This window comes from Adiantum capillus-veneris, chromosome 3 (genome assembly GCF_014529385.1).
Source record: "Adiantum capillus-veneris isolate H3 chromosome 3, ASM1452938v2, whole genome shotgun sequence".
Classification (NCBI taxonomy): Eukaryota; Viridiplantae; Streptophyta; class Polypodiopsida; order Polypodiales; family Pteridaceae; genus Adiantum; species Adiantum capillus-veneris.
Window position 1 is genome coordinate 64,114,266 of NC_140933.1, and position 19,535 is coordinate 64,133,800.

At 42.9% G+C, this 19,535-nt stretch overlaps 1 protein-coding gene across 1 annotated transcript in view; it reads left to right on the forward strand.

The window, feature by feature from the left end:
• The first annotated feature begins 740 nt into the window (after positions 1-740).
• Positions 741-19,535, forward strand: part of LOC147461024 (uncharacterized) — a 43,772-nt gene continuing 24,977 nt past the window's right edge. Inside the window, exon 1 of the mRNA XM_086504597.1 lies at positions 741-1,524. Within this exon, the coding sequence (XP_086360723.1) occupies positions 741-1,524 (784 nt within the window). The remainder of the gene's footprint in view (positions 1,525-19,535) is intronic.

Genomic DNA, 19,535 nt, shown 5'->3' on the forward strand with positions numbered 1-19,535 from the left:
CCGGATGAAGACACTTGCATTCCCATTGCCAGTTTGTGACTCGCCGAAGGTGAAGAAGGTTGAAGGCCGACTATGTTGTTCTCTTTGCGATAAAGATCACGTCATCAACACGACGCTCAGACTAGAGGCACAGATTCGAAGTAGCATTGACAGACGTGTTGTGGCGGTTCAAGTGTCAGGATCTATGGTGGATCTTCTTTTGGGCTTGCCAAGGAGCTTCAAGGAGGTGTACATGGAGAGCATTCCAGAGGCGAGGGATATTTTATCGACATCTGTTGTCGAGGGTGTGTTCAAAATTGGCACAAATGGGTCTATGATATCTTTCACTCCTCTGTTGGAAACCTAGATGCTTTGAGAGCATGTATTTGAATAGCTTTTAACCTTTCACCACGAATAACTATCCTTCCTTACCTAGATCCCTCTACAATCGATGGACTAAATTTTGGCTTGTCCATTGTATATCCCGTTTCAGAAGAAAGTCCGTGGTGTCTCTCCATAACTCGCTCTCTACTCTTCCTTCCTCTCCATCTTTTCAACCTTCCAAAGCACAGACTTTCTCTCTCTCTCTCTCTCTCTCTCTCTCTCTCTCTCTCTCTCTCTCTCTCTCTCTCTCTCTCTCTCTCTCTCTCTCTCTCTCTCTCTCTCTCTCTCTCTCTCTCTCTCTCTCTCTCTCTCCAACACACGTACACAAACAAACACACAAGCTGACTTAATGTTTACAATCTTTGCGTGTCTTTCCAATGACTCTCTTGGCCGAACACGATGTCGATACTGTTTTCGCAGCGCAGTTTCGGAACAATTCAGACATCTTCCTCGTGCTACACCATCTCCAAAACTCAATAGGTGCACCGCATGACCTTAGATCAAATTTTCTCAACGACTTGTTTGAGAGCTTCTTGCATGACAGACATGCTGTCCTGGGTGCATGCCTCTTCTTCCGTAATGATGGGGCCACTAGCGCAATGACAGTCACAAAATTCTCGTCTTTGTATTCAACATCCACCAACTCACTTGCCCTTAGCCTCGACATATTAACGGCCTTCGCTCGCTCTGTGACTTGTAGGTTAAAAGTGTATTTGAAAATAAATGGAAGCATGAGAACAATCATCTTGGGGATGCCATCGAAACCATTTCTTGCAAAGGGCATTCTGCTCTCCGAAACAAGCAACGGCATCACATACCTTCCCACCTTCACAACGTGCTCAAACCGTGCACGTGTTCAATGGGAAGAAGATGAGGTGGCCACTTTGCATCAACTATCCTTGTTGCATGAGGCTTTGCCAGATATTGAGGTCGTCCGCATGTTCGAAGCCAAACACCCACACACGTTGCACACAACCCAGGCCGTGAAGTGCAAGCTTTCACGCCTGAAGAACGAGAAGGGCCTGGTCACCGGTGCTCAGATACGACGCACCCATGCCAGGCTGAGCAAGGAGATTAAGAGATACAACAAAAGCATCAAGGACAAGCCCATTACACCCTGCGAAAAATGTGGACGCTTGCTGTTCCGCCGCCAGCTAACACGTCAGCTTCTAGATTCAGTTGCGGAATCCACTTCAAGGAAGCGCGGGACACGTCCAGATCTACGCACAATAGGTGGCTCAGGCTCAGCAACAACCTGTGGTTCCACTCTATCCTGTCCTTGCTCCTCTGGAGCCCTGACATTTTGTCTTGCACGTGCAGGTCCATCTTCTTGGAAGACAACTCTTCTAATCTCCTCAACCCTCTCTGGTTTATAATGATATTTGGATTCATTAAAGTGAACATCATTGCTGCGGACAACCTTTCTGGATTCGGGATCCCAAAGTCTGTACCCCATCTCACCAGAATTACCATAGCCTAGAAAGATGCACTTTCTACTCTTTGGCTCAAGTTTGTTCCTAAATTCCTTTGGAACGTGAGTATATGCCTCACAGCCAAAGACTCTGAGATGCTTGTATGAGGGAATTTTGCCTGACCATACCATCTCTGGCACTGAATCCTTCTGCAAAACCTTGCTAGGAGATCTATTTACAAGATGAACAGCTGTTGATACAGCTTCAGCCCAAAACGCATTTGGTAGCTGTGCATTAGACAACATACTTCTGACCTTCTCTTGTATGGTCCTATTCATCCTCTCAACAACACCATTTTGAGGAGGATTGTAAGGAGCAGTAAGTTCACGTTTTATACCTTTTGACTCACAAAAGTCCTGAAAGGCCTTTGAAACATACTCTCCACCATTGTCAGTGCGTAAGAATTTAAGCTTCTTGCCACTCTGATTCTCCACAAGTGTCACAAACGTTTTGAAAATACTAAACTCTTCATCCTTGTGCTTGAGAAAGTAAACCCATACTTTCCTCGAGTAATCATCTATAAATGTCATAAAGTAAGAAGCTCCCCCTAGAGATAGGTTAGGCATAGGTCCACACAAATCACTATGAACAAGTGCCAACTGTGTATCTCTTCTACTGCTTCTATGCTTATGTGGCTGCTGTGTTTGCTTACCATACAGACAATGTTCACAGAATTCAAAATCATTAAATGAAAAGCCAGGCAAATAACCAGAACGAGACAAGATTTCCATTCCCTTCTTGGACATATGTCCTAACCGGCTATGCCACAAAGAAACGTTCGGCTGCTCGGTTACATTGATTACATTTTTAGAGACATTTGATACATAAATCATGTAAAGTCCTCCAGACTTTACTCCATGTGCTACTGTCATAGAACCCTTGGATATCTTCCACATGTTCTGTCCAAAAGTGGTGACGTAGCCAGCATCATCAAGTAAACCTGTGCTGATCAAGCTCTTTGTAATTGCGGGAACATGTCTCACATTCTTCAGCGTGAAAGAAGAGCCATTCTGAAACTTCAATTGAACATCTCCAACACCTAAGATCTCACATGTCTGCCCATTTCCTAGCCGAACATGATCTTTAGTGGTCACATAAGAGGTAAACCACTCCTTGTTTGGAGACACATGAAGTGATGCCCCTGAGTCTATAATCCAGTCACTCAGTGCATTTCCATCAGATGCTGTAAGAAGAGCTGAGTCCATTGTATTCTTCAAAAAGTAGATGTCTCTTGACACTAGACTGTCATCCTCTGCAACAGTGTTTGTCACATTTATTTCTTGAATCTTCACTAAGGACTTGTTCTTCTCACCATGGTCTTCAGCTTTCTCTTTGCCTTTTTCTGCTTTCCATTCTCTGCAGTCTCTTTTCATGTGACCCTTCTTGCCACAATGGTAGCATTCTATGTCACTCTTGCCTTTAGCACTGCGGGACTTGCTATGAGACTGATTCCTCTTTCGACCTTTGTACTTTTCTTTGGTCCTTCCCTTGACAACTAAGGCTGTTCCTTTGCCTTTGTCCATTGTCTTTCTATTGGTTTCTTCAGTAAGCAGACTTCCTTCTACAACTGCTATGTTCAAACCATCTGGAGGTACATAATTACTCAAAGCTGTGCGAAAAGTGTCCCAAATTTCTAGCAATGTGATCAACAGGAACATAGCTCTAACAGGTTCATCAAATTTGACACCTTGAGCTGACAACTGACTGTAGATTGTGTTGAATTCATTCAGATGATTGGACATAGGTGTCCCTTCTTTCATCTTCAAGTCAACAAGATTCTTAAGCCAGTATACCTGTGAAGCTGCACTCTGCTTCTCATAAAGATCACTCAGATTTAACCATCCGTGATAAGCCGACATCTCCTCTGCTACATTGAAGTAAACGCTTTCTGCCATAGTCAGCATAATGGTAGAAAGTGCCAATTCATCCATTTCGCTCCATTCATCTTCGTCCATATCTTCTAGTTTTATCCCCTTGAGCTTTATAGGTTTTATCTGCTTCTTTTGTACCAACACGTGCCAAATCTGCTTCTTCCACAATGGGAAATTGGTTCCATCCAGCTTCTTGATATTGTAAAGAGCAGTGTCCTGCGATCCATCCATAGCTACGCTTCACAGTAGTTTACTTTCCTGGGAAAAATTCGGCAGAGTTTCCCCTGTAAACTGACCTCTGAACCAATATCAACCTGTCAAATGAACCAAGAAAGCTTCAGATTTTGCATAAATTTTGGCAGAGTCTCCTTTGTAAAATGGCTCTGGTGTACTCAAAAACAAACCAGAAAACAGCTCAAAAAACACCTTCTCTCTGACACTGTAAGTTGCGGGTAAACCTGTCCTGCACCTGTACTGTCTCTGACTGTCCTGTCACTGTCCTGTAAGCACAAACTGTGACAATGCCTCAACGGCAGTAAAGCAAAGATGCAATCCCAACTGTCTAACTCACAGTCAATACATCCTAGCTGCCTATCTAAGGGTGCTCGAGGGATCGCTCCAAGACCTGTATCACCGAAAGGATCTCAACATTCGAGAATCCCCCAGCTCAATAAAACCTCACTCGACCCTCAACAAAGGCTGCAGTAAATCTGACAGTACATAGACTTCCCACAAAGTCATACATCCACAAATTTCCCAATGTATGTTGTAACCGCTGCGGCGGTTCTTTGGTGCGTGACGCACAGCCAGCAAACCCTCAACAGACATACATCATCTCTGACAATACATCCCATGTCGAAGTACCTGCAATGTCAGGATGAAATCTGGAATATCAAGCAGCAAACACAAGCTACCTGATGAACTAGTGGATGTCGCCTACAGTCTGCGTGTAGATGTGCCCGTGTCGTATGTGACACGCCTCCAAGAACTGTGAGCCGTGCTTCGATGTGTAGACAACCACAAATCAGCACTCTGGGAGTGTCGATATCCTCAGCACCTGTAGTCGTAGGCCGAAAACCCCAAATTTGCAGAGTCGGATCTGCACCCACTGAGACCACGTAGTCGAAAATGGCTTGCGCAGAACTTTGTCGAAGCCGAACGATAACCTAGATGACCTCATAATGAAATTCTGAGCACACCGAGTCCTTCGGGCTCGTCCACAGGATTTGGGGCCGTGTCTTCGCCTGTCGAATTTTACTCCAATCTGAGCTGGTGACTCTAGCCTCCTGCAGTGCTGCCCCGAGCCTCGATCTGAGCTCTGATACCAGTTGAAGGAGTACGAACGGAAGTGCGACGCGAGAGAGTGCGAGAAGAAGAGCACGACGATATGGTGAACTCGCTCTACTGTAATGTATAGAGCATAGTGAGTTCTTATTAGGTTTTAACAAAAGAATATGTGTACATACCTGGCGGCCCGCCCACTTACCTGGGCGACCACATTGGGCTTTATACCCCAACACCATCACTCACAACACACTCAGATCAAGATATTGTATTATTTCTAGATACCCACATTAGCACAGATAGATCCATCTTGCCTAATGACCTTTCTAAAGCTTACAAGCACAAGCATCATAAGACTTGCCAAAAGAAGAGCAAAAGTTGCCGTTTTGGATTTCCACGTTTTCCCATGCCATTCACAACTATTATGCGACAAGTAATACTTGACGCAAACATAGCTAGACAAGGCAAGATTTACTTGCAACAAATCGAAAAACAACTCGGCCAAATTGATTTACAAAAAGCCCCTACGTTTGAAGAATGGCTAGAACAAGTACAACTCTCCATGGAACAGTACTTGCTTGCATTGCAAGCAACTATCTCAACACCCACTATTTTCCTCAAGCGCAAACCAAGCGATATATTCACAAACAACTTCAAAAAATCAATAGCTTCACTTTGGAATGCAAATACAGATATAGAGTTCGTGCTAAATGCGCATGGAGCTGCGAGCTATTGCACCTCATACATGACAAAAATGGACAATACATTAATAGGAGCAATCAAGTCACAAGTTGATCACTGTGTCGCAAACAATGCAACAACGTTGGAGAGACTACGAAAAGTTGGTAGCACAATCCTTAAGACACTGAAAATTAGTTAATAGCAAGCTGCTTACATATGTCTCTCGCTTCCATTGCATAGCTCCTCTAGAGAATTCATATACATAAATACTAACCGACCTGAAGAGCGTGCTCTCGTTCTCAAAAAGAAGAACGCCCTACAAAAAATGCACCCCGACACAACAAAAATCTTCTCTGCCTCCATCATTGACAAATATGCCTCCATACCACACTCGTTCTTTGCCATGTGCTTGGCCCAGTTCGCTTCCACAACCAAAAATCCCTCTAGGCCTGACAAGTTGCTGCAAAGGGCATGCATCGTATGATACGATAGATACAATAAAGCCAAAGACCCTGACAACCACTATAGAGAACAATGCCTTCTCTTCTTGCCGTGGTCAAGGCACAAGAATGAGCACCTACCCGAAGGTTCATCTTGGATCGATGTCTACACTTCGAACATTGAGACAGTAAAAAACAATGAATCACAGTTCGTTGTCTTACCAGCTCCACTTGATAGACTCGCAACAGCTATCACAACCTCACGCAGCACGAGAAGTGTAAGTTCCTTGAACGATTCCAACAATGCCAGTGTGATGATCAACACCCCATCAAACCAACCGACGAAGAAACCATTTCCTTTGCATTTTTCCAAACATATTGGCATGACCAATGAGGATTTCCACACATCAATAAAGAAACTAAACCCACAACAGCGACTCATCCTCGATGATGTCATGCTTAAAAAACGCATAGCACCAATCGAAAAGATACATCTCTTCCTCGTAGGTGGAGCAAGCACTGGGAAAACATTCACGCTGCTCTTGCTGGTCGAAGCCCTCATTCGTTTCTACACGCATAAGTCGGGCCACAATCTTGACTTTCCTAAGGCACTCCTGATGGCATATACAAGCAAGGCAGCATTCAACATTGGTGGTACAACTATACACTCAGCTTTACATTTGCCTTTGATAACTACGACACACACAAGCCTCAGAGCAGAAAAGCTAGATGCATTGTCCTTACTTTATCAAGATTTGGAGCTTGTAGTGTTTGATAAAGTCTCCTTGATAGGATCAAGTGTCTTCTCATTGGCCGACTCACGTCTTCGTACCATCAAGAGAAAACACGACCAACCTTTTTGGTGGCCTAGATGTCATACTTTGTGGTGACCTCTACCAAGCTAACCCAGTCAAAGACTCTTGGATATTCACAACCAAGCAGCCTCTTCTCGAGGCGGTTGCACCTTCGTACTGGCATAAATTCCTTAAGTGCTACGAATTAACGATGACAATGAGACAAACCGATAGACAGTTTATAGAGGTGCTCAACCGAATGAGAACTGGCTCACACACCAGCAGCAACCTTGCATACATTAACAACTCCTTCCACAGAGAGCTGCCTGCTGACATAACCATATCACACCTATTCTACTCTAGCAAGGCAAAGGATGAACACAATGAAAAGGTCTTCGCACAATTTCCCGGTGAGCCACACATATTCAAAGCAATTGACAAGCGTGCCGCCTCTTGCAGCAAAACAATAGCAACTCCATTGGATGCGAGACGAACTGCGGGTCTCCAAGCAACATTGTGTCTGAAGCCGGGCCTAGTCGTCGAGCTATGCGCTGGAAATCTGGACATTCCTGACGGCCTTGTCAACGGTGCAGAAGGCGTCTACAAGCTCTACACTACATTCTCCGACACGACATGCCCTTGGATTCATTTCACCAACCCTAGCATAGGGCAAAAACAAAGGTACGACCACCGTCATCTTCGCAACCCACTCACATTGCCTAGTTGGACGCCAATTCTCCGTATCACACGCGAATTCCAAATTGGCAAGAACTACTTCAACACCCTCACACGTAAGCAATTCCCAGTTCAGCCTGCTGCGGCCCGCACGATTCACCAATCATAAGGGCTTACACTCAACACACTAGCTTTCAACCCCAAAGGGATTAGGTCTCACGGCCTCGCATACACTGCTCTCACACGGATTCGTGACACTGCAAATCTATATTTGATGGAGAGCTTGCTGCCCTGCAACATTCACACTGACGCGTCAGTCCTCAAAGAGCTCCACAGGTTGAGAACAGAAGCAACTTATTTCCCCGTCCAAAAGCAACTACAGCTCCACCAAGATACAGATTACATTGTCCAATCACTGAACGTCGTCTCCCTTGCAAATCATGCAAACGATATCATCCACGACAAAAGCCTAATGGCCTCCGATGTCCTCTGCCTACAAGAGACTCGACAACATGCGACAACCATTCCAGGCTTCCGCAACATATCCTCAATACAACTACACGGCATCTCCATTCTGCATAAAGACAACCTAATACCTACAAAAATACACATCTGCATCAATCAAACACTTGAAACGATCCATGCAACTTTCCACTGCGCCAACAAGTGCCTAGCGACAGTCATTTCACTCTACAGGGCACCGACATCATCGCTCCCACGGTTCCTACATAGCATCTCCAACCTTCTTGATTCAACCCGCACCATGCGACCACTAATCATAATGGGAGATTTCAACATTAACGCACTTGAGGAAACCAGCACATATAGAACCCTTTCCAACCTCATTCTCCAGCACGGTCTCCACCAATTGATACACCATCCAACCACAGTACACAACTCTATGCTGGACCACGTATGGGTTAGCAATGACCTGTCACAAACCATGTCCGGCACTAACTACAACTATTGGTCCGACCACTCCACTACATACCTCCTCATCGCCAAAAACTAACCTTCCCTTGCTTTCTGCAAGCCACTGTGAGTTCTCACCTTGTTTCTCTAGTGCATCTTGATGGGTTGGAGTCAGTGTCCGGGAAAAGTGTGTCTCAGCTTAGCCTTGAGCCGGTTGCAAAATCAAAGTAGCCGGTTGAGGGTAGCGCAATAAGGAGAAAATTCTGCTTAAAATACATGAAAAATAGTGTATATTTGCAAAAATATTGGCTAGAATTATAAAATTTCCGGTTCAGATTTGTCTTGGAGGGATTTTTGTATGTTTGTGAAAATGGTTTTTCCCGAACACTGGAACTTGGAGTCTTTCACATGGAAGTAGATGGAAAGACATTGGCAATAGGCAATATGGATAGGGGAGGGAGAAATAAAAATATTTTATTAACATATTTGAAAGGCCACTTGGGCCTATAAGATAAATAGTATATTATTAGATCCATGTACAGCATCATGCATGAACCAAAAAGAAAAGTAGACTCCAGAATGGAAACACTGAACAATTGGTGATAGGGCATCTATAATTTTTGGAAAACTATCTCTTTGTTGTAGCATGCCATGTGTGTCTCCACCACTAGGCAATGAATGTCTTGGAAACCTTGCAAGCTCTATCAATGATCTTGTCTTTGTCTGGGCGTGATGGCTAATTTTACTATGTCAGAATATCAAGAGTTCCGATCTGGACGAAAGGAGAAGCCAATCTACTCATCCCTTTGATTCAATGAATAGCCCATTGTCTAAAACAGTGCCGCAATCACCATGGGATGAGCATGAAACTCAGCTTGTACTATGTCCCGTCCTCATAGCAAAATAACCATAGGCCTCTCCATCTATCTCCTATCCTCCTATGACATTCCATGTTGAAGTTGCATACATAAGAGCTGGACTAACCAACGCATCAAATAGCCAACCCTTGGTGATAGGATCCAAAAAATGGGACTAATGAAGATGTCTCTTTAATGTAGCTAATTGAGCCAAAAAAAAAGGACATGCTCTCAATGTTAAGAGCTTTTTTTGTTTGTTTGCAATACCTCCACCAACCACTCGAGGTTAAGGTGTAGGGAATGGTCGTGTAGTGACCATTCCCTGAAATAATGGGCGACCACATGGCGACCAGCGGAGGCCGAGAGCCATGGTGGGAGCACGTTATTTCAGGGAATGGTCTTTGTAGGACCATTCCCGGTCGTCACAAGTCGGGGGGAGGGGGCCAGCTACCCTGTTCCAGCTGTTGAGGTGGCAAGATTGTAGAGCAACCGACAGTGCAGACAGCAACAGATATTTCGTGCAGACAGTGTAGACAGTTTTATAGTTGAACCGTTTATAGCAAAAATTCCAGATGCTGACGTGTTTACAGCTGGTTGCATTACGTACGCTGACCTGGAGTGGCACGATTGGCTTGCATTGTACTGGTTCCGGGAGCTGACGTGGTGGCCATCTGTGAACTGCTTGCTGGAATTCCTGCTCAGAATCGACAGGAGATGGAGGGTGCAGATCTGCTGCCCCCCAATCCCCGACTGTGACGGATAAACTAAAACTAAAAAAATTACATAAGAATCTCATGTAGAGGATCTACCATGAGAGCCATGAGACCACAAGTTTACCATGAAAATCATAGCAGCTCGAGCAAGGGAGGCAAGCCCGGATTAAAATAAATCCCAATGGTGCCACCTTGGTCCTTGAGTCTTACCACCCATTCCCATTTTCCCCACTTACATGCCACCATTCTTAGTTATTAGCATGTCAAATTATGATGGACATACTAAGCTTTCACCGGAGTTCACAATTACAATACTACATTTAGAAACAAAGATTCATCACGTTTTTGACATTTTTTTAAAGGACGTAGTCTAGTTAGTTTTTAACCAAGTTTATGTCTCAAAAGAGGGCAGCATTCCTATGTAAGATTAGGACATATGCCCTTGATGCCGTGTGTGTTCGTGTGTGTCACGTGTGTGTGTGTCTTGTATACATATACACCGAAGAACATAACATTCAAAAGAAAACTAGCTTTAGATAACTTGGACAGAGTTTTGTACAAAAATGACTCAATCTTAGATTTGTTTTTGTATAATATTATAATAATGAGGCATTATTTCAATGATCTTATACAAAAAGCTATTGGGTTGTGGTGGTCCACCAAGAAGAGGAATCTCGGTTCTTCAGTGACAGACAACAGTTAAGCCAAAAAATTCCTAAGTAAAGATAGAACTCTTACTTGCATTTATATAAGCAAGACAACAAACTCGTTAGCCTTGAATACGTAATATAGGTGTCAACAAACCTATCAGTTGTTTATCAATGTCCTACTTAAAAAACTTTTCAACTAAAACCTACTATCATTTTCAAAGCATCAAATAGTGCAAAGCATTTAGGAGACAAATAACCCTTCCAAAAGTAGGTAGATAAACCTAAATAAGTGTATTTCCACATGTGTTCACTGTGATCATAAGGCCACCACCCCTTCTAATCCAAGTGTCAAAATATCCCCTTTTATTTTAAAGTGTACTAGTATAAAACGGCGCCGCCTTCGGCAGCAGCATGGCCCCTCTTACCCTCAAACCCCTTGCTTCCACTGCCTATTCAAAGAGGGTTTTGGACCACTCGCCAAAGTTATGAGATACCAGGATCAAAGATGCCTTGGACTATTTTCAATGGAGCTGCACAAACATAGGGAGAGCCTCTCTAGGAGACGAGACAGTATGAGACACTCACAGAGAGAGATCACTGATTTCTTTAGACTACATACGTGACATTCAAATGAGCAGACATCACAACAGACTTCAGAGTCCACCTATACCAGCGGTACACTGACTGACAGGGCCATTGGAGATCCAGACGCCCACGACTGCGAGGGTCATTGAGACATCGGTGGAAGCTGCATCAGAGGGTCCGGACTATTCTGGCACAACATGGGAGATGCCCAATATGAGTACTCACTGAGGAAGACATTGATGAGCTTCGCCAAAGACCGATGTTGGATATCATAAGATAGGATCTTAATTCTAGCATCTCAGCCTTTCATTTCATCCCATTTCATTTTGTTCCATTTCACTTTAGCTCAGTTTAGTTTCAGTTTTTTAGTTTTTAGTTTTTTGTCTTTTACACAGACATTGTATTGGATAGACCATTTGTAAACTCTTTTGTCTCATAGGTTACTTTGCCTTTTTGCAGACAGATCTACTGCAGGCAACCTTGTTTGCATAAGCATCATGTTGATAGCGGCCTCTTCAACCCTGGGACAGGGTACCTTATAAAGAGATGGTGAGACATGCATGGTTTTTTTTTTTTTTTTAAAGAGAGAGAGAGAGAGAGAGAGAGAGAGAGAGAGAGAGAGAGAGAGAGAGAGAGAGAGAGAGAGAGATGGTGGGTGTGGCACCAAGCCCTGCACACCACAACCACAAAACGAAGTCGAGTAACCGAGCAAAGAAATAGCGATGAGCTTCACCTTTTCAGCACCGTTGGTGCTCTTGGGTTGGGGGGCTACTTTTAAAGCTCGAGGCTCTGCTGTCAATGCGCACTCAACTCAAGGCGAATGGGCGTGCACCATGACCATAGCTCGGAGTTGTGGGAGTAGTACAACTGGTATCGAGAGTTGCAGGGGTCGTCACGGGAGAGACCAGCTCCACAGGTATTGGGAGGGGGTTGGAGTCAGCTACTGCATGCGAAGGACCCACATTACCGTTAGGTGCATCCACCTTATCTATTAATCCTTTGGGAAATCATAAGGCTAAATCTCTTTATGGTACTCCTCCTGTTATATTTTCTGGTTTTATGCAAAAGAAGGAGGTTGGAAGAGTCCTCCAAGTGAATCTCAATGGAAGATGGAAGGTCAATTGGAGCAGGAAGCAATGGAGCTACAAATTTAAGTGCTTGTGGGTTTTTCCTACACTAATCAGTCATAGCCTTTCCCTTTGGTTCATTTTACATAATGGACTATGGATATGAACAAAGGCCAACCTAATTAGAAGGAGCAAGGAACTTTGCCAAAGACTTCATCAAGACGAAGAATCTCTCATGGACCTTTTCTTCAATCATCCTAAGAACAAGAAAATGTTACAGGTTCTATAATGATGATGGAGTTGCACCTATGTACCCAAAATCCTTCACCTAGGAAGAAATTTTTTTGGGGACCAGTTCAAGAATGGATATATGTTTATGGAATCAATGTAGGGGATCATATACATGGCATATTTGGATCAGCAAAAATAAATGTCTTTTTGGCAAAGCAGATGATGTATCCTATGTCCTTTTGTTTGGCATGAAAAGAACTGTCAAAGAGATTCCCTCCGAAGCTATTATTTAGCCTTCATTTAGATTGGTTGTTTTTCACCAGTTTTTTCCATGATGTAATCTACTATTCTGCTTTTGGGTCTGTTCTTAGCCCATCTTTGAAGACTTTTATTTTTCCTTTCTTTAATTGTTAATAAATTTTCACTTCTCTCTTTTTTTGTAAATTAAGGTCAACTAGGAAGTTAAAAAATGTATTCAGAATTACTCATGATAGGTCAAAATGATGCATGTTCTTGCTGGATTGTTAAATTCATTGCACTAAACAAGTTTACTTGGTCAAAAGTTGATTATTCTCATTTCAAAATCTTGAGTTGAAATTGCATGCCCTTCTGATTTTGATTACATCTGATTGAGTTAATAGTGATTAGAATATTCTAGATTCCATGTTTTTGTAGTTGTAGTAAGGGACCCCTAACCTAAATGAAGATGATTGTATTGTGATGCACCAAGAATTGATATTTAATTTATCATACTACCATACCGTGTCTATTCTAGCAAAAACACTATCGCAAAGATCTCGCCGCATCTAACGCTAAACCACTTTGTTTTCTACCTCTCACTCCACCATATATGTTCCCCACCTTAGTTTGCATCAGAACCTCCTCCCCACTTTAGCAAGCCGATGCATAGCCAACCTGTAAAATACACAACATAAATACCTCAATGAAGACCATGTGATCGAAAGACATGAGAGCATGAGAGCCAAAATTGAGGCGGTCCGGGGCGGGCAACAAGAGAGGCGACCTCTAAACACCCCTCAAGGCTCCCGTGCTGCTCAATTGGGGCTGGGGCAACCACAAGCACAACACAACAACAAACCCACAGCCAAACCCAAACAAGATAGGGGCACCACCTAGTTATGGTATGCGAACTAGGACGCAAGAAAGATTTTGGCACAACCAAGAAGATGCACCACACAACGCACACAAACAACCTCACACCAAGACACACACAAACTGGACCAGAGAGATCTAGAGCAAAGGGAAGAGAGAGAGAAAAGGATCTTGCATAATACCGTATTTGTGACTTGCAAATGGAGATGGTTCGTTATGATGCTATCGTAGAACTTGTATAAACTCACTCAATGCTTAGTGATTGCTAAACATTGCCAAAACACACACACACTGTCTTAGGGTGTGGGAGACCTCTCACCACAATACCCTCTTACAATGGACACAAAACTGGCAATGAAAAACACACTAAAACACTTTCTAAAATCAAGATCAACCGATAAAAACTCAAATACACAAGTCACCTTGAATTCTCCAAACCGTATTGCACAAATGGAAGGACGAAGATTTGAACGTCGAATCACGCCTTTGATGCACCAAACCTCAATTTATTGATGATGAAGGAGCATATACAATAGTGGTTTTGAGGTTTGTGGAACTCACGCTCTCTCACTTGCAATGTGTAGCTTGAAGGCTTCTCTCACACCAAGAGTGAAGCTCACAAGTGGTTGCTACACCTAAGTCTCTCCTCACGCATAGAGTGTTGGGGTGCTATGTGAGATGTTGGAGGTTGTTTTACAAGAAGGAGACGGGCCTATTTATAGGTTGGAGACCCCTCATTAAGATTATTGGAAATCCTAATTTACAAGCTAACAAATCAGGATTATGATTTTTTTGAATATCAAAACATTGCGGGCCTTCTTTGTCTGCTTGAGTCATGGGTGTGGGCTCAAAAGAGAGCATTATTGATGGTAGATAAGGTGAAAGTAAGTTTTAAGGAAGAGAGAGAGAGAGAGAGAGAGAGAGAGAGAGAGAGAGAGAGAGAGAGAGAGAGAGAGAGAGAGAGTTACTATACATGTCTTGAGGTGAGGTGTCTTTTATGGTTAGGTCAATGCTATTTTGTGTTAGTATGTTAGTCGTTAGTAATCACTAGAAAGTTAATGTAACATTTACAATGGGTAGAGTGAGTTGATTTGATGAAGGAAGAGGGGTGAATTAAAAGAGAATCATTGAGATGGTGAAGCTTTGAAGAAGCTTGAACTCACCCTTGTGTAGATTGTGGAAAAAATGACCGCTGGTCTTCTTCTTCTTCTTCGCTTCTTTACGGCGCCGCCACGGTTGACCACCACGATGAAAAGAGGATTTGTTGATGAAAAATCCTCAATTTGCAGAAGTTATCATGGTTAAGATGCTGAATTTTAGATATTTTAGGAGAGGTAAATGAAATTGTAACATAGAAGCAATAGAGGAGACATGGAGAGGGTGTATGTATGTAGAGGTTCATAAAAGAACTATAGGGATGAGAGAGAAGGGTAATGGTGAAGAGGGTGGGAGAAGCCATGGAAATTGCAGGTTTGAGTGAGGAAAGGAGAGGGAGGGATGTGTAAGAGTGAGTAGGTGTGTGGAAGGGTGAGAGAAGACTAAGGGCTACTTGTGAGAAAAGTGGGCAGACTGGGGTCCACTCAAAAAATCATAGCTCACCGCCGGTAGCTCCAAAAATCATGAAAAAATTTGAGGTGATTATTCAGAGTGTGGGCTACATTTTCTCTTTTGACCACCGCTCCAAATTCGGAGTGGAGATAGGTGCCAAAATTCTCACCAAAAAGCTTGTTTTTTATGCCTGCAAAAGTCTTTTAGTGGCCCCCTCCTTTGTTGAATTTGTACAATGCATCCAAGAGTGAGCCCCTCCTTTGTCATATTATAATACAAAGCATTCAAGTTGCCCTTGACCCATGCATGGAGGAGGATTATTGGTGAAATAAGAAATATATACATGGTGGGACTGGTGTATGGACTATTCATGGACTTTAGCTCAATGAGCACATGGTGTTAGAATAATGAGTAAAAATAATAATAAAAATATGGAGGAGTTATGGATATGGAAAGATATTGGAATCATATGATATGGTCCCTCCTCGAATTATTTTGGGTGAAAGAGGAAAAGGTATGCAAGTAAATAATATAATAAAAGTAACCAATGAGTAGAAATCAATTTTTTGTTTTCACGAGGGTGAGGGTGAAAATGTGGGAGTGATTTGTATAAAAGAAAAATATGAGGTTAGAGTATGTACATATTGGCAAAAAATATAATTATGGTGTAAGAGGATGAAAGAAGGTGTACATAGGTTTAATAAAACACACACCTAAGTAGAAATATTTAAATAAAATATCAAAATAATTATAAAAAATCCCTATATTTAGGCCATATATACAATGAAATATTTACACACAAAGAGGCCATAATATACTTTTTTTTTAAATTATTTTTTTATTTTTTGGCTCAACTAGCCCAGTGACTAGCTAGCTGAGGGTTTTTTTAAGAAGATATGGGAAAAGCCCCCTAACTCACACACGCCTATGTACAATGAAATGGTAGGGATAGCCATAGCGTTTGGGTGAATTTGGTAGGGTGGAGTAACTTAGTATAGCAATTATGGAGAGCCGAAAAACGGCTATCATTAGCCCTCCCCCAGGATGATGGTATATTCATGTACCATCATAGAGCATCTTTTCCAAAGAGAGTGCTTTAGAGTCCTTGACGAGATCTTCATTGTTTGGCCCCTCAGAATTTTGGCTGGAGTTACACTCATGCTTCATGTAACAATACTTACATGAGACAGCGGCCTTTGGACAGATCTTTGGTAGATCCTTTGGTAGAAGGCGACTCAAATAGGGCTTCAAGCGATACCCGTTTACCTTCCTGGAGTGCTCTTTACCATTCAAGTCCATAAGCTGATAGTAACTAGAATTGAAAGCCTTCTTGACTATGTATGGACCTTGCCATCTAGTTTCAAACTTGGCATCAAAACGATTGTCAAGTCGTTTGTCATACCTTAGCACAAGCTCTCCTTCCTTGATGCCTTTGTCCTTCCGTTTCTTGTCGTGCGTTTCTTTCGCTTGTGTGGCTTTCCTCTTGTAGCACTCGTATGCTGCTTCTCTTTTCCACTCAAGCTCCACTAACGTAAGAAGTCGATCCATCCATACCTCTTGATCATCTTGTGCTCCTTTGCCATGAAGTCGCATTGTTGGAATGTTGAGCTCGATAGGCTGCAAAGCCTCTTGACCATAGACCAAGTGAAATGGTGTGAACTCCGTGGCTTCCCTATATGTGGTTCGATATGCCCACAAGGCACCATCCAAGAAGTCATCCCATAATTTTGTCTTGTTTTGCACCATCTTTCTAATGATTCCTGTAATGACACCATTAGCCTTCTCCACCAAACCATTTGATTGTGGGTAGTATGGTGTGCTATGACGATGTAGAATGTGAAGCTCTTCACAAACTTCTGTGAGCAAGCCCTTCCTAAACCCTGGACCATTATCAGAAACAATCTCCAAAGGTGTGCCAAATCTGCAACAAATGTGAGTGTACACAAACTTGCTAACTGTCCTCTCATTCACTCTTGCCACACTTTGAGCTTCCACCCACCTAGTCATATAGTCTACAGCCACTAGAATGTAGAGTTTGCCATTTTTTGTCCTAGGCAGAGGACCCATAGCATCAATGCCCCACTTTTCAAAGGGTCCATTTGCAAGCACTATTTGCCTCGGGCCATGCACCAACCTTCTATTTCCATTTATCTGACAATTGTGACAGCTTTTACACCAATGTTGAACATCCACATGCAAGCTTGGCCAAACATACCCCGCAAGCAAAATCTTCTTCACAATTGATTCTTGGGAAAAATGACCACCACATGCCTCTTCATGCAAACCTTTTAGAATGGCTGGAATTTCCTCGATAGTTGGTACTCTCCTGCACACTTGATCCTTCCCTTTTTGATAGAGGGAGCCTTCTAGGAAGAGATAGAAACTTGCCTTCTTCATGAGTCTCCTCTTCTGAGCCTTCGTGAAGTCTTGTGGAAACTCACCCTCCAAAATGTAGCCGATAATGGGAGCCAATGACTCCAATCCCTGGTATCTCGGTTGTTTGATAGCTGCTGCCACCATGATGACCTGCACTTCTCTCTCAACACATGTAATTGCTTGTTGTGCAAGTAAATCGGCATCTTCATTTTGTTTCCTCGGAATATGATATAGTTGCACTTCTTCAAACTGATTAAACATCCTACGAATGGCATGAACTTTTGTCCTTAAGCTTTCATTCTTGCATGCCCAAATGCCTAAAATCTGTTTAACAATGAGAAGTGCATCTCCTTTTACCATGAGACGTTTTATCCCTTGGCCAATGCACATCTTCAAACCATGAAGTAGTGTGTCGTATTCTGCTTCATTGTTGCTAGTTGAACCTGGTAGATTGACCTTCTCTTTCGTGACCACCTCTCCACTTGGGTTGAGCAACACTAGCCCTCCCCCTGCTTTCCCTGTGGCTCGTCGAAAAGCTCCATCAAAGAACAAGGTAAAAGCATTGGGAATACTTTTTGGTGGTGGCAATGGTAGGGTCTTTACTTGAGGCACCTTAATTTCCTTCTCATGTACCCTATAAGTGAGAATCCCTGCCAATTGTGCACGCACACTATCTTCTACCTTGAAAGAGTATTGGAACTCTTGCAACTCCATAATCCACTTTGAGATCCTAGTACTAAGATTCATTTGAGATGACACCCAAGGGAACAAATTTTCTGCAGTGAGAATTACAAAAGGTTTTGGTAGTAGGTAGGATCTAAACTTTCTCACCGCAAACATGAGAGAAAGCATCATGAGTTCTGCTTCTGTGTAGTCTCTCTCCAAAGCATTCATGACCCTACTAGCAAAGTAGATGGGTCGCATCCTTGTACTGTGGGGATCTTGTTGTAGCAACACAGCACCAATTGTTTCCCTTCCAACACTAGAGCTAACAAAGAATGTGTACTCCCAACAAGGAGGCATGAGTGTTGGTAGCTCTGACAAAATGACTTTAATGTTACAAAAATACTCTTCAAGCTCATCAGACCATGAAAATTCTACTTGTTGTGTCAACTTTTGCAAAGGATGAAGCAACTCCGAGGCTAAGTGAATGAAGCGTGACATATACTTCACCTTCTGAATGAAAGAGATGACCTCCTTAAGACTCTTCGGTGATGGGAGCTCAATAAGAGCCTTTGCCTTTGAAGGATCCACCTCAATGCCTTTATAGAAAACCTTGTGACCGAGCAAGATCACTTCATCCTCACCTATGTGGCACTTGTCGGGGTTGAGTTGACCTCCCATGTCATAGAGCTTCTTTAAACCTTCTTCTACCCTTTGTAGATGCAATGATTCTGAGCTATAAATGCAAAAATCATCAATGAACACCCTAATTGACTTTCCAAAGAATGCTTGAAACACCATGTTCATGAAACGTTGGAATGTTGCAGGAGCATTTGTCAGACCAAATGGCATGACTCTAAAAGCATAACAACCCCAAGGAGTGATAAAGGTTGTTTTCAATTGATCTTCCAATGCGATACCTATTTGAAAGTAGCCTGAGTAGCCATCACACACAGTGTACTTCTCATGACTAGCTACCTCATTTAGTATCTCATCCTGAAATGGGAGGGGAAAGTGATCTCTTTTTGTTGCCTCATTGAGTGGACGGTAATCCACACACACCCTCCACTTTCCGTTTTTCTTAGGAGTGACAACAACAGGAGAGACCCACTCTGAATTCTCCACTGGATAAATGAAACCTGCTGCTAGAAGCTTTCTTACCTCCTTGAGTAGAGCCTGCTCCTTTATAACTCCTAGCCTTCGTAGCTTCTGAGCCTTAGGTGTGGCCTCTGGCTTCAAC